The sequence below is a fragment of the Delphinapterus leucas genome, chromosome 18, assembly GCF_059928025.1.
Source record: "Delphinapterus leucas isolate spDelLeu-1000000601 "Yukka" chromosome 18, BTC_Dleu_Yukka2, whole genome shotgun sequence".
Taxonomy (NCBI): Eukaryota; Metazoa; Chordata; class Mammalia; order Artiodactyla; family Monodontidae; genus Delphinapterus; species Delphinapterus leucas.
This window is the reverse complement of record NC_143146.1, coordinates 12,488,113-12,508,257: the sequence shown is the minus strand read 5'-3', so window position 1 is coordinate 12,508,257 and position 20,145 is coordinate 12,488,113. Positions and strand designations below refer to the sequence as shown.

At 43.0% G+C, this 20,145-nt stretch overlaps 1 protein-coding gene across 2 annotated transcripts in view; it reads left to right on the top strand.

The window, feature by feature from the left end:
• Positions 1-20,145, top strand: part of FARP1 (FERM, ARH/RhoGEF and pleckstrin domain protein 1) — a 289,640-nt gene that overhangs the window by 186,181 nt on the left and 83,314 nt on the right. For both annotated transcript variants that reach the window (XM_022576900.3, XM_022576901.3), the window contains exon 4: positions 19,511-19,553. In XM_022576900.3, the coding sequence (XP_022432608.1) occupies positions 19,511-19,553 (43 nt within the window). The remainder of the gene's footprint in view (positions 1-19,510; positions 19,554-20,145) is intronic.

The window sequence follows — 20,145 nt, the reverse complement described above, 5'->3', positions numbered from 1 at the left end:
ATCATGTTTTCGAGACATACATCTAACCTCTAAGCCCTCTTTGCCGTTTTCTAGTGCTTATGTTAGCTCGAAGCTGCCCTGACTCCCTGTCCTCTTTCTGATGTGGCAGACGACCGCAGAAGGGCCACATCTAATTCCACATTCATTTATGCATCGAACGATTATTTTGTGCCAGTGCCGCGTCCTGCATCACACTTCATACGGCAGAAGACACCTGATATGAAGGGACAGCTAGCAAGTAACAGTTACTGTTTCCAGTCATTAGACGAGCCTGCTTAGGAAGGTTGACAAGGAAACAAATAATTATCATACAGTGTAGCCAGGTCAGTGGACCATTGTTTCATAAACTTGTTTTATGTTAAAATAATGATTCTGAAGACACTTGAAGATTTGTTCTCTCATTATTTCTAGCAACGCTGCCTGCATGAGTCAGGGTCCCGATAGCTTTCCTGACTCCAGTCTTGTCCCGTTCCGATCCTGCTGGAGTTTCTTTTCTCAACCGTAAATTAGCAGTGGTGAGGGTACCAAGACTGAGAATCATTCCGCATCTGGGTCAACCAGTTAGCTAATGGCAGAGCTAGGATTCTAACCCCACTCTTCTGACCTCAAGTTCAGTGCCTTTTGTGTTGACCTTGGGTGCTTCTCTTTTGCGAGCGTTTACAGACCTATTAATCTTTCAGGGTATCTCCAGGGCTGACTTGTTTCAAGTTTTACCAGGCTTCATTTTTGTGATTTCACCGTTTCCTTATCATATTGTTTAGGAATGTGTTCAACTGAAAAATTCCCTAAACCCATTAATGATAACTAAAAGAAAGAGATAATTGTTGCAAATAAAGGCCACTACCTGAGTGCTCACCATGCGCCAGGCTGCTCTAGTTCCTGTGGACACAACAGCAAACATGGCCCATATTCTAAAGCGGGGATCAGCAAACTTTAGTTAAGGGCCAGATAGTGAATATTAGAATAGACGTTTCGTGCCAGAGAGTCTCTACTCCAGCTTTCAGTTCTACCTTTGTAGTGTAAATGAATCGGCATGGATTTGTTCCAGTAAAACTTTATTTATAAAATAGGAAGCTGTAGTTTGCCAACACGTGCTCTAGGAAGTAATAGCTCTGTTCAAGGCATCATAATAGGTTTATGTACACTGTTTCGTTTATTCCGGTTCCTTTATTCTAGCTCATTATACCTCCTTTTTCTGATAAGGAAGCTAAGGCTTAAAGAGTAAGTCCTTTTCAACAAGGCAGACAGCTGAGCAGTGATAGATCCAGGATTCAAGTTCAGATCTTTCTAAATGCTCTTGGTCACCATCCTGCTCTGACCGTGTCTCTATATTTTGCTCTATGTCAATTTCACATCGCAACCTGAAAGCTAATTTCATGTAATTTTCAAAATAGGTTGTTTTAACAAAATTGATCTGTGGTATTAGATGAGATGGTACAAATGCGTACAAGGAGGGCTTCTGGGGTCCTGGCCATGTTCTTTTTCTTGATCTCAGTGCTTGTTCTATGGGTGCAATCAGTTTGTAAAAATTCAGTGAGCCATACACTTGTAACACGTACACTTGTAATGTGTACACACACACACACACACACACACACACACACACATATCTTCAATAAAAGTTTACCCCCAAAATGCAGTGAACTAAAAGCACACAGGAACAGAAATAATGACCAAAAAGCACCCAGAGGCTGGCTGATGGAATCTGTCTTGGAAGAGCCTAGGACGAGTCTTGATTGGATGAACTGAGGGAGAGCCACTCACGTGAGACTAGTAAACACTAGCTCCGTTTCCCCTCTGCTCTCAGATAAACTTGCTTGAAGATTTAAGATTTACATCATAGGGTTTTTGTCTCCTTCCCAGATTCTGTCAGTGCTGACTTCCTAGCTGGCCGTTGTATCATAGTGGTGGGTCGGACTGCCAGCCCCCAAACCCCTGCTTTGCCTCTTAGCAGCGGGGTGACTGGGGCAGGTTGCTGGCCTTCCAGTGCCTCACTTTGCCTGAAGGTAAAATGGGGACGACGGTGCCCATCTCGTGGGGTTTTTGAAACGATCAAACACGGTATCTGTCAGCATGTAGCCCGGGGTCTGGGAACTGTGTATGTAGTGTTCAGAAAGTATTAGTTATGGAAACTCTCATCGTCATTCTCATCATTACAGTTTTTTGTGGTCAAACACAGATAACATGAAATTTATCATCTTAACCATTTTCAAGTAAGTCTACAGTAGTACGGTGGTGTTAACTGTATTCATTGTTGTGCAGAAGGTCTCTAGAACATTTTCATCATGTAAAACTGAAACTCCATACCCATTAAACAACAGCTTCCTTTCCTCTTCCCCAGCCCTTGGTAGCTACCATTCTACTTTCTGTTTCTATGAGTTCGACCACTTTGGATACCTCGTATAAGTGGCATCATACATTATTTGTTGTTTTCGGTCTGGCTTATTTCACTTAGTGTAATGTCCTCAAGGTCCATCCGTGTTGGAGCATGTGTCAGAATGTATTTTTTTTCTCTTAATATTTATTTTTGGCTGCATTGGCTCTTGGTTGGCAGGCTCCGGCTTCCTCTAGTTGTGGCGAGCGGGGGCTACTCTTCGTTGTGGTGTGCGGGCTTCTCGTTGTGGTGGCTTCTCTTGTTGCAGAGCACGGGCTCTAGGTGTGAGGGCTTCAGTAGTTGTGGCTCGCGGGCTCTAGAGCGCAGGCTGAGTAGTTGTGGCGCACGGGCTTAGGTTGCTCCGTGGCATGTGGGATCTTCCAGGACCAGAGCTTGAACCCATGTCCCCTGCATTGGCAGGCAGATTCTTAACCACTGCGCCACCAGGGAAGTCCAAGAAAGGCTGAATAATACTGCATTGTGTGGATAGACCACATTTTGCTTACCCACTCATCTGTTGATGGACATTTAGGTTGCTTCCCCCTTGCTTGTTGTGAATAACGCTGCAATGACGTGTTGTCGTTGTTATTTTTAATACTACTGTTGTGGTTATTACCTCTGCCAGGCTTCTTTTGGGAGGCTGCTCACATATCTGACAAACCAGCAGGAAGCATGGTTACTCTCAAAATGCCCAGACATGGGCTGTCACAACTGGTTTTGCCCATTTATCTCTACGTAATACACAGGAAGCTAGTTGTTCGCCCAAGGTCCCCAGCGTGCAAGGTTGTGGACCTTTGTCCCTGGATGGTAAGTTCAGGCAACTTGCACTGCAGCTCAGTCTTTCACCCCTTTCTCATCACTTCTATCATGTAAATAGCCCATGTCAGAGCATTCTTCATAGTAAGGGTTTGAAAAAGCCTAAGGGGAGAATGAGTGCTTTCCCTGGTCTAAGATGTGTTTCTCAAGATTGGAAATAAACTAGTGATAATTAGTAAGTAATCAATTGTGCTCTACCCTCAATTAGACTTGTCCCATGGCTTGTCAATTAATAGAGTTGATTGCTGTGTTTACATGCAAGTCGGGCACGTGTTGTCCTTGAGTCCAGGCAGCTGCCCTGTGGGATTGCCCCACAGAAGTAGAGAAGTCTTTTAATCGTTTTTTTTTTTTTTTTTCATTGATTTGCCTTCCCATGGCAGAGATGCTATTATTGATCTTACGAATCAAGACCCTTTACTTAATATGCCAGCTAATGGGTACCTAGAGTCTGAAGGCTGGTAAAAGGCCAGAGAGATGTTGGGTTGCCATTGGGGTGGATGCAGAGAGCTCACTGTTCTTGGGCTTCTGCTGTGTTCCATGGACTCTGCTATAAACTTAACTTCACATCGTTCGTTCTTCACATCAGGGGTCGGCAGAAAGAGCCAAAGAGTAAACATGTTAGGCTTTGCAACCCATACCGTCTCTGTTGCAACTGCCCAGCTCTGCCACTTCAGTGCAAGGCAGCCATAGATAATGTAAATGAATGATTGTGGTTGGGTTCTGGTAAAACTTTAGTTATGGGCATGGACGTTTGAATTTCGTAGAGTTTTCACACGTCATGAAATATATGGCTACTTTTGATTTTTTTTTCCCCCAACCACTTAAAATCCCGTCTTTGCTCTTTGCGCAGTAGCAAAACAGGTCGTAGGCTGGATTTGGCCCATAGGCCTTTGTTTACCAGTCTCTGCTTTATAACATTTCTCCGAGGTAGGTACTTTATCATCCATGTTTTACAGTGAGCAAATTCAGTATGAACTGCATAACCAGGTTTATTAACCATGAGTCACACACAGACCCGTCTCAGGCGATGCAAGTTCTCTCTGCTTCACTGGGCTGCCTTTCCTCATATCTCCCCATCTCAAAGAGCTGCGCACAGCTGGCCAGCAGAGATGGTTGTATATGTAAGATTTATCTCGTGGACCTATTGGGGAGAGCGGGAACAGCTCTGTGTTATGGCCTGTAAATCTCTGTTTAAACATTTGCTTTGTCATTTGGCAACTGGGTAGATTCTGAACTTCTTTGATTTTGTACTTTATCTGAAAAAAATTGGGATTAATAAATGACTATTTTACAAGGTTATCATGAGGATTAATTCAGATACTTTACAGTGTTGACCCCAGCAGGCTTCCCGGCATAGCGGTCAGTCAGCTATCTGCTGTATTTTATTCTTGCATTCTGGTTCGGAAAGCAGTGAGGCTGGCCTGCCAGTATTTCATGAAAGCTACAATGCTCAGTGATCTGATAAACAATTCTGGTTTTGTATAAATAAATACTGGTAAAGGGACTTCCCTGGTGGCGCAGTGGTTAAGAATCCGCCTGCCAATGCAGGGGACACGGGTTCGAGCTGTAGGCCGGGAAGATCCCACATGCCACGGAGCAGCTAAGCTGGTGCGCCACAACTACTGAGCCTGCACCCTAGAGCCCGCGAGCCACAACTGCTGAGCCTATGTGCCACAACTACTGAAGCCCACGCGCCTAGAGCCCGTGCTCTGCAACAAGAGAAGCCACGGCAATGAGAAGCGCACACGCAGCAACGAAGAGTAGCCCCCGCTCACCGCAGCTAGAGAAAGCCCACGTGCAGCAACGAAGACCCAACGCAGCCAAAAATAAATAAATAAATTAAAAAAAAATACTGGTAAAGCTCAGGAAGAAAACTGGCATCTTTTCATTCATTTTATAATCTTCTTTACTCCAGGAAAAAAGTTTTACCCTTGGCAGGTGTCTTAGCTTAGGCTGCCATAACAAAATACCATGGAGTAGGTGGCTTGAACAACAGATGTTTCATTTCTTTCAGTATTGGAGTCCAAGATCAGGGTATCAGCATGATCAAATTCTGGTGAGGATTCTTTTTCTGGCTTGTAGACGGCCACCTTCTCACTGTGTCTCAAAGAGCAGAGAGAGAGATCGATCTCTTTCTCTTCTTATAAGGCTGCGGTCCTGTTAGCTCAGGGCCCCACCCATATGACATCATTAAGCCTTAATTACCTTCTGAAGACCCTGTCTCTAGATACAGTCACATTGGGGGTCAAGGCTTCAACACAGGAATTTGAGGGACACAATTCAGTCCACAGCAGCAAGCATGCTTTCTAGGGGCCTTGAGGTCATAGAACCTACCCCTACCTGGGATGACAGACATCACTAACTGGTGGTTTCCCAGCCCCTCTGGGGTCAGACAGGCCTCCTTCGTCTATGGTTAGTTGCAGGCTTCTGACTTTGCTTCTTCCTGGGGGCCTGTGGCCATCTGAGAACAGGAGGGGCTCTTTGTGGAACATGCCAGGTGTGAAGGGTGAAGAGCACTGCAGACCCAAGGACAGAGGAAAGCTTGGGAAGCCAGCAGAGGTGGGGTGGTGGAGCCGCCCGGTCACCACACAGAGCAGCCCCATGGTTCGGCCTGACAGTGGCTGCGGTGACAGGGCAGGTCTCAGAGAGTCCGGGGAAAGGCAGCTCGCTGGAAAAATACAGCTATGGGTAATATTCTATTTCTTAAGCTGGAAGGAAGCTATATGGGGTTTCGTTTGTTGTCAATTTGTTTTTTAATTAATAGACTTCGGTTTTTAGAGCAGCTTTAGGTTTACAGAAAAAATGAGCCGAAAGTAAAGAGAGAAGAGAGGTCCCCTATGCTGTCTCCCCATGCACAGTGCCCCTATTATTAACGTCATACATTACTGTGATGCTGTGTTACAATCGATGAGCTAGTATTACTACATTATCATCACAGTTCCAAGTTCAAATTAGGGTTCCTTCTTTGTGTTGTACATTCTGTAAGTTTTGACAAATGTATAATGACATCTATCCATTACAATACCAACAAGAGTAGTTTCACTGCCCTGAAAATCCCCACTCCACCTCTCTCCCCTCTGAGCCCCTGGGAACCACTGATCTTTTCCTTCAACATTTTCTTATTTTCTGTGTTCTTGATGCTTCAGCATTTGAGGCCTTGTTGACTGAGGAGAGACTGCCCTTCCCAGGACTAGCCAGTACTTAGACATAGCAAATGGTTCCCCTGCCAGCATACCTCCCATATGGAAATGAACCAGTCCAGAGGCCATACTCTGAACCACCTCTTCTGTCTCGCTCTTACACTGCAGGAGACAAAATTCCTCTGCCTTAATCATCCCAGGGCCGGTGTCAGACACCTAGAGACGGCCCTACACCCAGAGCCCACTAAGATGACTCAAGCTAGCCAATCCTGAGCTGTTTACCCTGACTTACCTTGTCTTTTCCCATGGAAACCACAGTAAAGCCTCCTTCCCATGCGTTGTCCTCGCCCTTTCTGCCTCCTGGCGGACCCTGGTGCTTCCCCACATGGCCCTGCATGGTGTGGCATGCCCACCTACTCCTGGGAACCATACGTAACAAACCATCTTTTCAATGGCAGCTGTCTCCTAACCTGTTGGCTCCACCGTATGTGACTAATGAAGGCTACATCTTAAAACAATTTGGTTTAAAAAAATACCTGGAAATAGGTTTCTAAAATGGATAGTCTTGAGAAGGTAGAAGTGGAATCATAGTTTTTGGATCTTCCCAAACCCAAGACCCACATAAAAACAGCTACTTAACAACATCAAAACCCGTGGACAACATTTATGGTAAAACTAGGTGTCAGAGTGTAAGCCCTAGATCCCAAAGTACAAGCAGTCGGAGATAAAACGTCAGCCAGACACAAGGTCTGCTATCAGAGTCTGTACGGGAGGAGACAGAGGGGAGCAGCAGGGCATCTGGTGGAATGGAGAAGAGAACTCCCAGAGAGCCACTAGAAATCCCAGGGGAACAGTTTGAGAAGAACAGTGGAAGCTGAGAGGCCTGACGGTGCTGGAACATTCCAGCTCCAGTGAGCAGTAACTGACCTTCCGGGACAGGCCACCACTTAGGAGAAACTATGGAGAATGGGAGTGAAATTGAGCCAGGGAAGGACAAAAGAGAGGAATAACAGAGAAGGGGAGGGAAACAGAGGCAGGAAATCTCGGAAAGCAAGCCACCATGTTTTTTAACACTGCCCAAAATTAATAGAAGAGGAAGCTCTGGGAAGGTAGGAAAGCTACCATGAACCATACTTTCTTCTCAGAACGTTAGGAAACAGTTTTCACATAAAAATGAGTAATAGAAAGGTATCACAGTCATGATATTAAAAAACAAATACCAGAAAACAAAAAACTTAAGTGTGTTCCTCCCAACATACCATGTATGGCCTTGCCAAGGGGACCAGTTGGATCCAGCTGCCAAATTGTACTCAGTAAGGAGGATAGAAGAACATGTTGAATGGCACCATGAGTGTGCAGTCTGCAAAATCCAGACTCAGAAATTACTCAGATAAACTATAAGGAAAAGAGAGGGATGGAGGAAGAAACTATAGGTGAAAAGATACTTGAAGGACGTAACATTTTTGAAAATAAGGAAGACTAAAAGATGCACCACTTTGTGAAATAAAACATTAAGAAATGTACGTGGTTACTGTAAAAATCTAGGTAGTGGTTACTTTTAGAGGGAGGGGGCTGGTTTTAGGATAAGATGGCTGACAGAGTTCTGTCTCTTGACTTGGTTAATGGATACAAGGGTGTTTGCCATTTAATAATTCACTAAGCTGTACGTTTGTTTTCAGTAGTTTTAAGCATCTGTGTGTTCTTTTAAATTAGAGGGTTTTAGACGGGAGGAAAAAAAGAAAATTAAAACAGAAGGAGCGGGACTTCCCTGGTGGTGCAGTGGTTAAGAATCTGCCTGCCAATGCAGGGGACACGGGTTTGAGCCCTGGTCCGGGAGGATCCCACATGCTGCGGAGCAACTAAGCCCGTGCGCCATAACTACTGAGCCTGCGCTCTAGAGCCCGCAAGCCGCAACTACTGAGCCCGTGTGCCACAACTACTGAAGCCTGCGTGCCCTAGAGCCCGTGCTCCACAACAAGAGAAGCCACTGCAACGAGAAGCCCGCGCACCGCAACGAAGAGTAGCCTCCACTCCCCGCAACTAGAGAAAGTTCGTGTGCAGCAACAAAGACCCAATGCAGCCAAAAATAAATAAATTTAAAAAAATTTTTAAAGATGATATAAAAAGCAAACAAACAAAAAAACCAGAAGAAGCAAACTATAGATTAAAGGGGGGAAAATCCAATTAAGTCACCAGAATACCCACGTGAAATCCTTTGAACTGAAATTTTCAAAACTAATGCAAATTAAACAAATGATTTTAAATTAGTTAAAACCGAGTAATTGATGTGTTATAAGTACCATGCCTGAGGTCTGCTGCTGAGCCCTTCTTAAAAAATAAAGGTTCCCAAAGGTTAAAATTTCCCTGGAGGCAAAGGCCCCCTGAAGCCCCAGGCATTGCATTATAATATTAAGTTCTAGTTTTATTCCAAAACTTTCCTTTGCATACATCTGGGATATCAGATACTGCCTGAATGAATTTAATGCGCTAATGCATAAAGATGGCCCTCTTTATACATTTCATTTCATACTTTGGTTTACAGATCTTTAATTCCTTTTTATTTAGAGCTTTCCTTGTAAATGAATAAAAACATACCCTCAATTTTTCAGTTCAAATTTTATTCATGCATTCCTTCAGCAGTCAATTTTTTGTTGTTGTTTTGTTTTTGTTAACGGGGGGTGGTGGTGGTGGTGTAGGGGATGAGGCTAGGCTAAGAGAGACTTAATGGACATACTCAGATATGAAGCATGGTCCTGGATTGGAGGTTAGTTTTGACAGATCACAGTAAGGACATTCTTTATTCACATGAAGGAATTTGAATAGAGTGTGATTATTTGGTGAGAAGAAAAGTTTACAGAAGAGAAAGATAGAAATCATTGACTAAAAAGCAAAAAGTAGGTTATAAACAATATGATCTCATTTGGGTTTTTTAAAAGGTGTATGTATGTTTATATCCACGCACATCGCTCTTCAAAAAAAAATGTGGAAGGGATATACATGAAGGCAGTGGGTCTTAAAGCACGCTCCCCAGGTCAGCAAGCCAGCATCAGCATCACCTGAGCAGTGCAGAGTCTCAGGTCCTCACCCAGATGAGGAAGTCCGGGAGCAGAGTCCCCCCCATAGTGTATGTTTTAACAAGCTCTTAGGGTGAATGTGATACAAGCTCAGTTCTGAGAACAACTTCATTAAAGTGTTAACCATGATCTCTTGGTGGTGGACAATTTTTAAAATTTTGCTTTTGTGAATTTTCTAATTTTCTAGCTTGCATATAGATGAATTCTGTACCGATAGATTATTTTTAAATTAAAAGGTTTTTAGTGGCATCCCACAAATTTTAGTTTATTGTGTTTTCACTTTCAGTTTGAAATACTTTCTAATTTCCCCTTGGCTTCTCCTTTGACTCGTGTGTTATTTAGAAGTATGTTATTTTGTTTCCAAATAAAGGGATTTTTCCAGTTCTTTCTGTTTTTGAGTTTTAATTTAATTCTGTGGTTGCTGGAGAATATAGTTTGTATGACATGAGGACTTTTAAATAATTTACTGATATCTCTTTAATGGCCCAGAATATGGTTTATTTTGGTGTATGTTTTATGTGTACTTGAATGTTCATTCTGTGGGTGGGACGGATCATTCCATCTATGGCAGTTAGATCATGTCGGTTGATAGTGCTGTTCAGATCATCCGTATCCTTAGTGAATTCTGTCTATATGTTCTGTTAGTTATTGAGTGAGAGGTATTAAAATCTCCAACCATAATTGTGGATTTGTCTATTTCTCCTTGCAGTTTGATCAGTTTTTGCTTCATGTACTTTGAAGTTCTGTTATTAAGTGTATAAATACTTCAGATTTTTATATCCTCTTAATTAATTGACTCCTTTGTCATAAGAAGTTATGAAAATAGGGAAGATTAAACACGGGTGTATAAAGTGTATTTGTGAGATAAATACACGTGATATTCTTCTGATGTCTACTTTGATACTAATTTAACCATTTCAGTTTTTGAAAAAATTATTAATGTTAGCATGATATGCCTTTTTCCATCCCTTTCCTTTTAACCAATTTATGTCTTTATATTTGCAGTCTGATTCTTGTAGTCAGCATAGAGTTGGGTCTTGCCTTTTGATCAAACCTGGCAATCCTTTTTAATTGGGAATGTTTAGATCGTTTACATTTAATATGATTATTGGTATCATTAAAACTGGTCATCTTACTACTATATATAAAATAGATAACTAATAAGAACCTACTGTATAGCACAGGGAACTCGAGTCAATACTCTGTAATGACCTATATGGGAAAATAATCTAAAAAAAAGAGTGTATATATGTATATGTATTACCGATTCACTTTGCTGTACAGCAGAAACTAACACAGCATTGTTAATCAACTATACTCCAATAAAAATTAATTTAAAAATTAAAAAATCTTTTTATAGGAATACAAACAAAAAAGTTAAATTGGTCATCTTGCTGTTTGTTTTCTATTTGTCTTATCCGTCTTTGTTCCTTTTTCCTTGTCTGCCTTTTGATTAATTGAATATTTTGATGATTTCATGTTACTTTCCTTGTTGGTTTATTATCTGTAGCTCTTCGATTTGTAACTTGAGTGGTTGCTTTGAGGTTTATAATGTCCATCTTCAACTTATCACAGCCTACCTTCAAGTGATATTATTCCTCTTCACATACAGTATAAAGCCTTACTTCCATTTTTCCACTTTTTGACCTTTTTGCTATTGTTGTTATTGTTTTTTTAACATAAGTTATGAACCCCACATTACATTGTTGTTATTTTTGTTTGCCAGTCAGTTATCTTTTTTTAATTGAAGTACATTTGATTACCAGTCAGTTATCTCCTACAGAGATTTAAATAATAAAAAATTCTTAAAACATATATTGACCATACAGTTGCCATTTTGGTGTTCCTCATTCCTTTGTGTAGACACAGATTTCCATCTGATATCACTTTCTTCCTGCTCGGAGAGGCCTTCCTTTAACGTAGCTTATTATGTGGTTCTGCTGGTGATGAATTCTCTGAGCTTTCGTGTTTGGAAATGTTTTTATTTTGCCTTCCTTTTTGAAAGATGTTTTTTGCCTGGTGTAAAATTCTAAGATGTTTTGAGTATGTTAAAAATCTTGCACCACTGCATTCTCACATTGTTTCTGGCAAGAAATCTACTGTCATCTTTATCTTTGTTACTTTATATATAATGTCTCTCTCTGCTCTGGCTGAGTTTTAAGATTTTTTTCTATATCATTGTTTTTGATAATTTGATTGTGATGCGCTTCCATGCAGTTTTCTTCATGTTTCTTATGCTTGGAGTTTGCTGAGATTCTTGGATCTGTGGATTTATAGTTTTTGTTAAATTTTGAAAAATTACAGCCATCATTTCTTCTAATATTTTTCCGTTTCTTTCCCCCTCCCCTGCCACCTCCTCTCCTTCAGGACTCCAATTACATGCATATTAGGCTGCCTAAAGTTACTCTGTAGTTCTCTAATGCTCTGTTAATTTTTTGGTAATTTTTCTTTCCGTGTTTGATTTTGGATGGTTTCTATTGCTAGTTCTTCAAGTTCAGTAGTATTTCTTCTGCAGTGTTTCATTTGCTGTTAATCGCATCCAGTGTGTGTGTGTGTGTGTGTGCGCGCGCACGCACGTGCGTGTGTATGTTTGTATCACACTCTGTAGTTTTCATCTCCAGAAATTTAGTTTGGGTCTCCTTAAAATCTTCCATATCTCAACCTTTTGAACATAGAGAATACGGTTATAATAACTGTCTTCATATCCTTTTTACTAATTCTAACATCTGTGTCAATTCTAGGTCCCATTTGATTGTTTTTTTTTCTCGGGAGGCGTTGCTTTTTTGTTTTGTTTTGGGGTTTTTTTGTCTAATTATGGGTCATGTTTTCCTGCTTTGTATGCCTGGTGATTTTTTCTTTTAATTGGATGTAAGATATTGTGAATTTTACCTTGTTGAGTGCTGGGTAGTTTTGTATTCCTGTAAATGTTATTGAGCTTGTGGGGGGGATGCATGTAAGTTATTTGGAAACAATTTAGTCCTTTCAGATCTGGCTTTTATAGGGTAGGACTGGTGTGGTGTGCAGTCTGGGGTGAATTATTCCCTACTTCTAAGGGATGACCCTTCAGTACTCTACCCAGTGCGCATGAGTCATGAGGTCTTCCCATCTGGCTGGTGAGAATAGGTAGTATTCCTGGCCCTGTGTGAGCACCAGGCCTGTAACCTCTAATCCTTCTGTGTTTTGTTTGTTTGTTTGTTAATTTTTTGTCTCATCTTGGCTACTTTCCTCACAAGCACACGTTGATCAGTACTCTGTTGCCTACTCAGGGGTAACCCTCTGTGCTCTCCTAAATGCCTTCTACTTTCCTGTGAACTCTCTCTACCTTGCTCCCCTGCACTCTCAGCCCCGTCTGTTCAACTCATGGATTTTGCCAGGTTCTGCCTATGTTCTTTCTCTCTGCACCATAGCCTGAAAACTTGCTCAGGGCAGAGGCTGGTGTAGTCATAGAGGTCATGATTTTAGTTTCCTGTCTCTCAGGGATCACTGTTTCTCATTGGTGTCACAGATCTTCAGATCTGTCATGTGTCTTTCCTTTTCTTTTCTTCCTTCCTTCCTTCCTTCCTTCCTTCCTTCCTTCCTTCCTTCCTTCCTCCCTCCCTCCCTTCCTTCCCTCCCTCCCTCCCTCCCTCCTTCCTTCCTTCCTTCCTTCCTTCCTTCCTTCCTTCCTTCCTTCCTTCCTTCCTCCCTCCCTCCCTCCCTCCCTCCCTCCCTCCTTCCCTCCTTCCCTTTTTCCCTCCTTCCTTCCTTCCTTCCTTCCTTCCTTCCTATCTAGTCCCTGTTACTCTATTTTGACCAGAACTAGAAATCTCTAAAAATTAATAGGTTTAAAAAAAGAAAGCCACACTTAACATATCTTATAACTATACCCATATATAAAATTAATAAAGTAATTAAGATCAATATGAAAAATTACATTCAAACGAACTATTACCAACAAAAATTCAAAGTAAAGTCATTTCTTGTAGGAGCCAGCCTGCAGAAAAATTCATTTGTTGCAATGAGTTCTAGACACTGGATAGTTTTTTGTATCATATTTTACCTGGTTCCTATATATCTTACAGTTGATGATGAAATAGTTCTGCTGTGTGCAGTTTTGACTTCGAAATAAGAAGAAGAAAGATGAACTTTTGTTGAGTCTTTTTAGAGGAGCAGCATATTATGTTGCAGAAAAAGCACAGGTGTGGAGTCAGATGGACTTGAAGTGGAATCCCAGCCGTTTGACCTTGGGCAACTTCAATAAGCTCTCTGAGCTTGGCTTCCTTCGTGTGTAAAACAACCACGTTGTTGTGAATATTAAATGAGAGTGTATAAAGCACCTATCCAATGCCTGGCACACAGTAGGTGCTCAGGAAATGGACTCTTCGCTGTCCCCCTGCCCGATGTCATGTAAGTGACTCTCTTTTAATAAGAGCCTTTCCAAAATACCTCAGATATTTTAGTTGCCTACAAAATCCAACTGAAATGTCACTCAGCAAATAATAGGGGAAAAAGATGTTTAGGAAAAGAACATAAAGGCTTCGGGGACAGCGATCCATCTTGCTTTGCCTTTGATGCCTAGGCATTAAAGCCTTTCTTCTCAAAGAGTATTTCAGTGCAGAAAACACACTCCAAAAGGGGAAGGTAACATTTAACAGGGTATCAAAGGAAACTAGGGAGGCTGACTGAAATGTAGGCAAGCAGGGGAAGATGGGGCTGAAAAGCTGTGTTGAAACTAAATTGTGGAAGATAGGTGTCATGAGCTGAATTGTGTCCCCCGAAAATGTGTATGTTGAAGCTGTGACGCCCAGCACCTCAGAATGTGACGGTCCTTGAAGACAGGGCCTTGAGAGAGGTGATTAAGTTAAAATGGGGCTGGGGGAGTGGGCCCTAGTCCAGTCTGAACAGTATCATTTTAAGAAGAGGAAACTGGGAGATACCCAGGGGACATGAGAGCCTGTGTGCACAGAGAGGAGACCTTGTGAGGACACAGCCAGAAGGCGGTCGTCTGCAAGTCAATGAGAAAGGCCTCAGGAGAAACCAAACCTGGGACACCTTCAGCCTCCAGAACTGGGAGGAAATCGATTTCTGTTGTTTAAGCCACCCAGTCTGTGGTACTTTGTTGTGACAGCTTGAGCAAACTCTTACTTATAGGCCTTCAAATCCCAGCAGGGGAAGTTCCTTGATTCCGTGAGTCCTCCTGACTAGGTGTGGCATTTCTAGAAGCCCGTTCGTTTTAACCAAATCCCTCTACAGTCAGGTAATGTGGATCTGTAGCCGTGCTCTGGAGGCCGGCAGCATGATTTTCGTAAGAACAGGAATGTGTGGCTTGGTTGAAGGAGTTGCGGGGCTGAGGTTAGAGATGGATGATTATAGTTGTGACCCTCCAGAGATCCGTTGGCAGGAAAAGAAAGTTTATGGTGCTTTTGTTGCCTTTTTAATTCATCTGGAACTTGTTTCTGTTCTGCTTAGGTCGAATGAAGAAGTGATTTGTCTAGGATGACCTAGACGAACTTCAGCCCTTTAGTCGAGCAGCAACCCTCTTTTTCTTCCTGCTCCCTCCAGCTCATCCTTTTTTAGTGGTTTAAGTCCTTAGCATGCAAGGCCTTTCCCCTCAGCTCTGCAAATATCAATCTGACTGGTAAATGGAGAGGGTCTTGTGGGCCCCGCGTTCTCACGCAGGCCAGTTTAGCTGTGACGTAACCGATGCCTTGGAGCGTTATTGCCGTAGAACTGTACTAGACAGACTAATTCAGGCCAGTGTGATGTTCCCAGGCCTTCATGGTTTAAAAACCACATGCTCGGTTGGCTCAAATTGGTGCTTGTATTTGATGAATTCCACAGAAATGCCAAAGACAGGAGAGAGATGTTTTAAAACAATTCATGAAATTGGCTGCTACGTTGCCAGAGCGCATCTGTTTGGTCCTGAGTGGTTTGTAGATGCTTAGGCAGATTCTGGGCAGAATTGGCAGTGGTGGAAGACCTCAGAGGTGCTCCCCCTGAGGCAGGCTTGGAGGCCGACAGAGCACAGGCTGGCAGGCTCACGAGTGGACGCTCAGTAGCTACAGGAAATCCCTCTAGAGTTCTTCGGTTAATTCTCTCGCACACAAACACAACTGTGTCAACTCTTCTCCACTCGCCCACATCCTCCAACCCTCAGGTTTTACAGGGGTAAACGGATGGTGTCAAAGAGGAACTGTCTTATCTTCCCGGTGCAGAAGTGTAAACTGACGTACATCTACCATTAGCCTTTCTGCTCCCTCCCTGCCGCTGCTGGAAGAGCTCTTCTTTCTGTCTCCAGTGCCCTATGTTTTAGAGCTATCTTTCCGCACCATCCCAGGTGTCTTAGGATATTGGTTATCTTCTTACTCATACTCTCAACACCTCCCTCCGCCTTTTTTTTTGGCCACAGCACGTGGCATGCGGGATCCTAGTTCCCTGACCAGGGATTGAACCCCTGCTCTCTGCAGTGAAGTACAAATTCTTAACCACTGGACCGCCAGGGAAGTCCCAACCCCTCCCCTTTTTAAGCACCCCCAGGTCCTTCCTGTGGAAGACAAGCAAATCAATAGTACTTTTATTATTTTATTTATTTATTTTTTTGCGGTACACGGGCCTCTCACCGTTGTGGCCTCTCCCGTTGCGGAGCACAGGCTCCAGACGCGCAGGCCCAGCGGCCATGGCTCACGGGCCCAGCCACTCCGCGGCACGTGGGATCCTCCCGGACCGGGGCACGGACACGCGTCCCCTGCACCGGCAGGCGGACTCTCAACCACTGCGCCACCAGGGAAGCCCCAACAGTACCTTTATTTGATTCTTCCCCCTCCTCCACACACCCATTCTCTGGCCTCTTCCTTCACAGCCAAGCTTCTTGGAAAAGCTGTTCATCCTTCCTGTCTCCTCACCGTCCACTAGACTTTCAGACCCCTCTCCAGGTCCACTGACCAGCAGATACTCTAGCTCTCATCTTGTTTGATCTTTCAACAGCTCTTGATGTTCTTCCTTCTGGAAACACTGTCTTCCTGTGACTACCGTGACATGACTCTCTCCTTACGTTCCTACTGTCCTTGTCTGCTCCCGTCGGCCGTTCTAAGGTAGACGCGTCATCAGTGCTGACGCGTTTCATCCTCTGGGCTCCACGAGGCCGTCTTGTGCTCATGGAGTCACAGTGCTCCATGGAGCCTCTAAATGTGAGATCTCCCGCCCAGGCTCCTCTGAGCTTTGGATGAGCGTGTCCCACCATTTTCATACTGTTTCTTCCTCATGAAATCCAAGGGCACCTCTTAAAATGAAAGTGTCTAGAACCCCTCCGTCCTGGCCCTCTTCCAGTACTCCCTGTCTCTCATTGGCAGCAGCATCCATCCAGGTGCCTACGGCAGAAATCTCAGTGTCATCATTCTGGTTATTGTCTCCTTCTCGGCCACCACATCTAGCCCATCGGTAAATCCCACTGGATTTTACCTGTTACATTTTTCTTTTCTTTCTTTCTTTTTTAAAAAAAAATTTATTTTATTTATTTATTTTTGTCTGCGTTTGGCCTTCGTTGTTGCACGCGGGCTCTCTCTAGTTGTGTCAAGCGGGGGCTACTCTTCATTGCGGTGCGCGGGCTTCTCACTGCGGTGGCTTCTCTTGTTGCAGAGCACGGGCTCTAGGCGTGCGGGCTCTAGAGCAGAGGCTCAGTAGTTGTGGCACACGGGCTTTGTTGCTCCGCAGCATGTGGGATCTTCCCGGACCAGGGCTCGAACCCGTGTCCCCTGCATTGGCAGGCGGATTCTTAACCGCTGTACCACCAGGGAAGTCCATGTTACGTTTTTCTTGATTCCACCTAATTTTCCCCAACTCTGCTTCTGCCTCCTGGTCCAAAACACCATCTTCTCTTGCCTGGACGACTGCAGCAGATAACCTGCGTCTATTCTGACTCCCTCTTTCTGTTCTCACACTGCCAGCATAATCCTTTCAAAGTGCAAATCTGATCGTATCAGCCCCATATTTAAAATTCTTCCCAGTATTCTCAGGATAATGATGAAGCGTCTTAACGTGGCCTCTGTAGGGTCTGGCCCCTTCCTGACCCACCAACCTTGTTCTGCTGTCATGTTGGTCTCCCCTAATGTTAAGTGACCTGGACATGTGTTTTTACTGCGTGTCTTCATAGCTTCTTCTCACCTCTCTTCAGATTTCAGCACAATGTCACCTTCAGGGAAGGCTTCCTCCTGCCTCTACCCCACCTGTAACTGGGTCAAATCTCTCTATCCTGACACTCAGAGTCTTCTGGGACTCCCCCTTGTTTCCTTTGTCTCAGGTACTTCTTTACCTTTCTTGGGAAGGTTTTGTTTCCTGTCTTTCTCACTAGACCATATGCTCCATGAAGCAGGCACCATGATTGGTCTCCCATCATTGTATTCCCAGAACCCAGCAGAGCGACACAGTGATGTGTTGTTGAATGAATAAATGGGTTTGAAGAACAGGGTTTGAGTCCCAGCCCTGGGCAGCTATGGTCTGAATCCCACTTTTCTCATCTGTCAAATGGAGATATTTTTGCCATCGTTTAGGATTCTTGGGAGAAAAATAATTCATCTCACAAACGACGATTGTTGTTTTGAATGATTATTCTCTCTCATTTTAAGGTTGAGTCTTATGAATTGACAGTGGAGATGATCCTAAGTCAACTAATGCCTTTATTGTTTTTCTCATATAACAGAGTGGCAGGGGACAGGGAGTATAGAAATGAGAATTTCATTAGAAAATCATATTTATTTGAAACGGTGGTGGGGAAGATGAACCTGAATAAATAGACACTTAAATTTTTTTACTTTTATTTTTTTCATCATGAGAATTCTGAGTGATCATTGAAGGTAATTTGGATGATACAGAAAGGCAGAAGAAAAGAAGAAATCACCCATCTTCCCACCTCCCAAACACATTTTCCCACACTCTCAAATAATTCATCAGAAGTCAAATTACGGGATGAAAGAGTATGTATATGGATACTTTTTAGGCTTTAGATGATTATTCCCTAATTGGTCTCCAGAAACGTTGTGCCAATTCATACATGCACCAGTAGCGTAGGGCAGTATCCGCTTCCTGGCACCCTTGCCACATCTGGGTTTATGAAATACAGACATGCACTGCATATCTAGATGCGTATTTAATGGATAGAAATGGTATTTGATTAAATTTGCATTTGTAGTGCAAGTTACTCCTGAACTTGGACATTCTCTTGTTAGCCATTGGCATTTTTTCTTCACCAATTACCTGTTATTCTTTGCATAATTTTCTTTAGGAGTGTTTCTCTTTTTCATATTTACTTACAAAACCCTCTTTACATTAAGCCCATTAACTTTTTAAAAATCATATATGCAAATGTGAGCTTCAGTAGAACCCTTTCACATGATCACAAGTTCAAGGGTTAACTTATACCTTATTAATGACAACTGGTTTCTCTCTTCTTTTAAAATTTTGCCGCTTGAATTGCATGCTAAGGAGAATGTGTGTGAAAAGAGTCTGGACTTTGAAGTGGGACAAACCTGATTTCAGTCCTAGTTCTGCCACATTCTAGCTGAGGGCCTGGGACAAATTATTGAGCCTCTCCAAGTCTCAGATTTCTCTCCTGACTAACAAGAATCCTCTCGCCTTGCTCTGAGAGGTAAATAGCTTATGGATGGAGCCTTGTGCAAAAGTATGTTCTATAAATATTCACTCCCTTTCCGTACCCCTCAAAGATGTGCTGTTCTGTACGTACATCTATGTACATGGATTTTGTTTCACTAAGGAGCACACATATTTTACTCCATTTATAGCCAGATGTGCAATCACGCGTTAATATTTACTGAATAGCTAACTGTGATCAAAGTACCAGTGAGAATAGAAAAATTCTTAGTGAACCGGGCACTATTTGCATCTGGGAGAAGTTTTTAATTTTCAAGCTCAGGGATAATATTAGCACGTTCAGATCCGTTCTATAAACATGGGAGACAATGTAAGTTATGGCATTCTGGAGGGAAAAAAAAGGCACAGACCGCTTCAAATCCTCAAAAATATTTTGATTTTAAACAGCTCCTAGTGGGGTCTCAAAATACTTGCACTCTCTCATTGAGAATTGATGTCTCAGTCTGTTCTCTTTTCCTTTGTAGGTGTGGCTGGATCTCTTAAAACCTATTGTCAAGCAGATTAGAAGTAAGTATAACCCCCCACCCCCACCCCACCACCCCACCCCCGCCTGTTTAACAGTGATGTCAAATATAAAGCCGGATGTCTTCCTTGTCTAGGCGTCGTCTGCCCTGTGGTGTCAAGCACTGGGGCCATACTTTCTTTTTTTACCCCGTGATTGCGTTTCAGCATCCACTAATCCACGTACTATTAAATGTATCTTCTGCAATTTTAATATATAACAATTTGGTAATCAAAACTTGGAAAACAAACGTCATTTTAATTAAGACTAAAGCAGGCTCTTGAGGCCCAGAGCAGCTGAGCTCGTCCGGTCTGTGCTCATGTTTCTTACTGTCACTTTGGAAGGCGGTGGGGGGGTGGAACCATTTATTCATAAAATTGCTATTAGGTTTTCTGTGCTGCCTTTTCAAAGCCTGTGAGATCAGAATGCAAGTGGTATTTGGAAAAATAAGGTACGCAAAAGTGTGTGAGCGTGTGCGTGTGTGTGTGTGTGTGTGTGTGTGTGTGTGTGTGTGTGTGAGATTGGCAAGCAGGACAGAAGGGAGTCTGCTTTGCATTTAGACCGTGTTGTCGAAGGAAAGATAACGTAGGGTCTAGG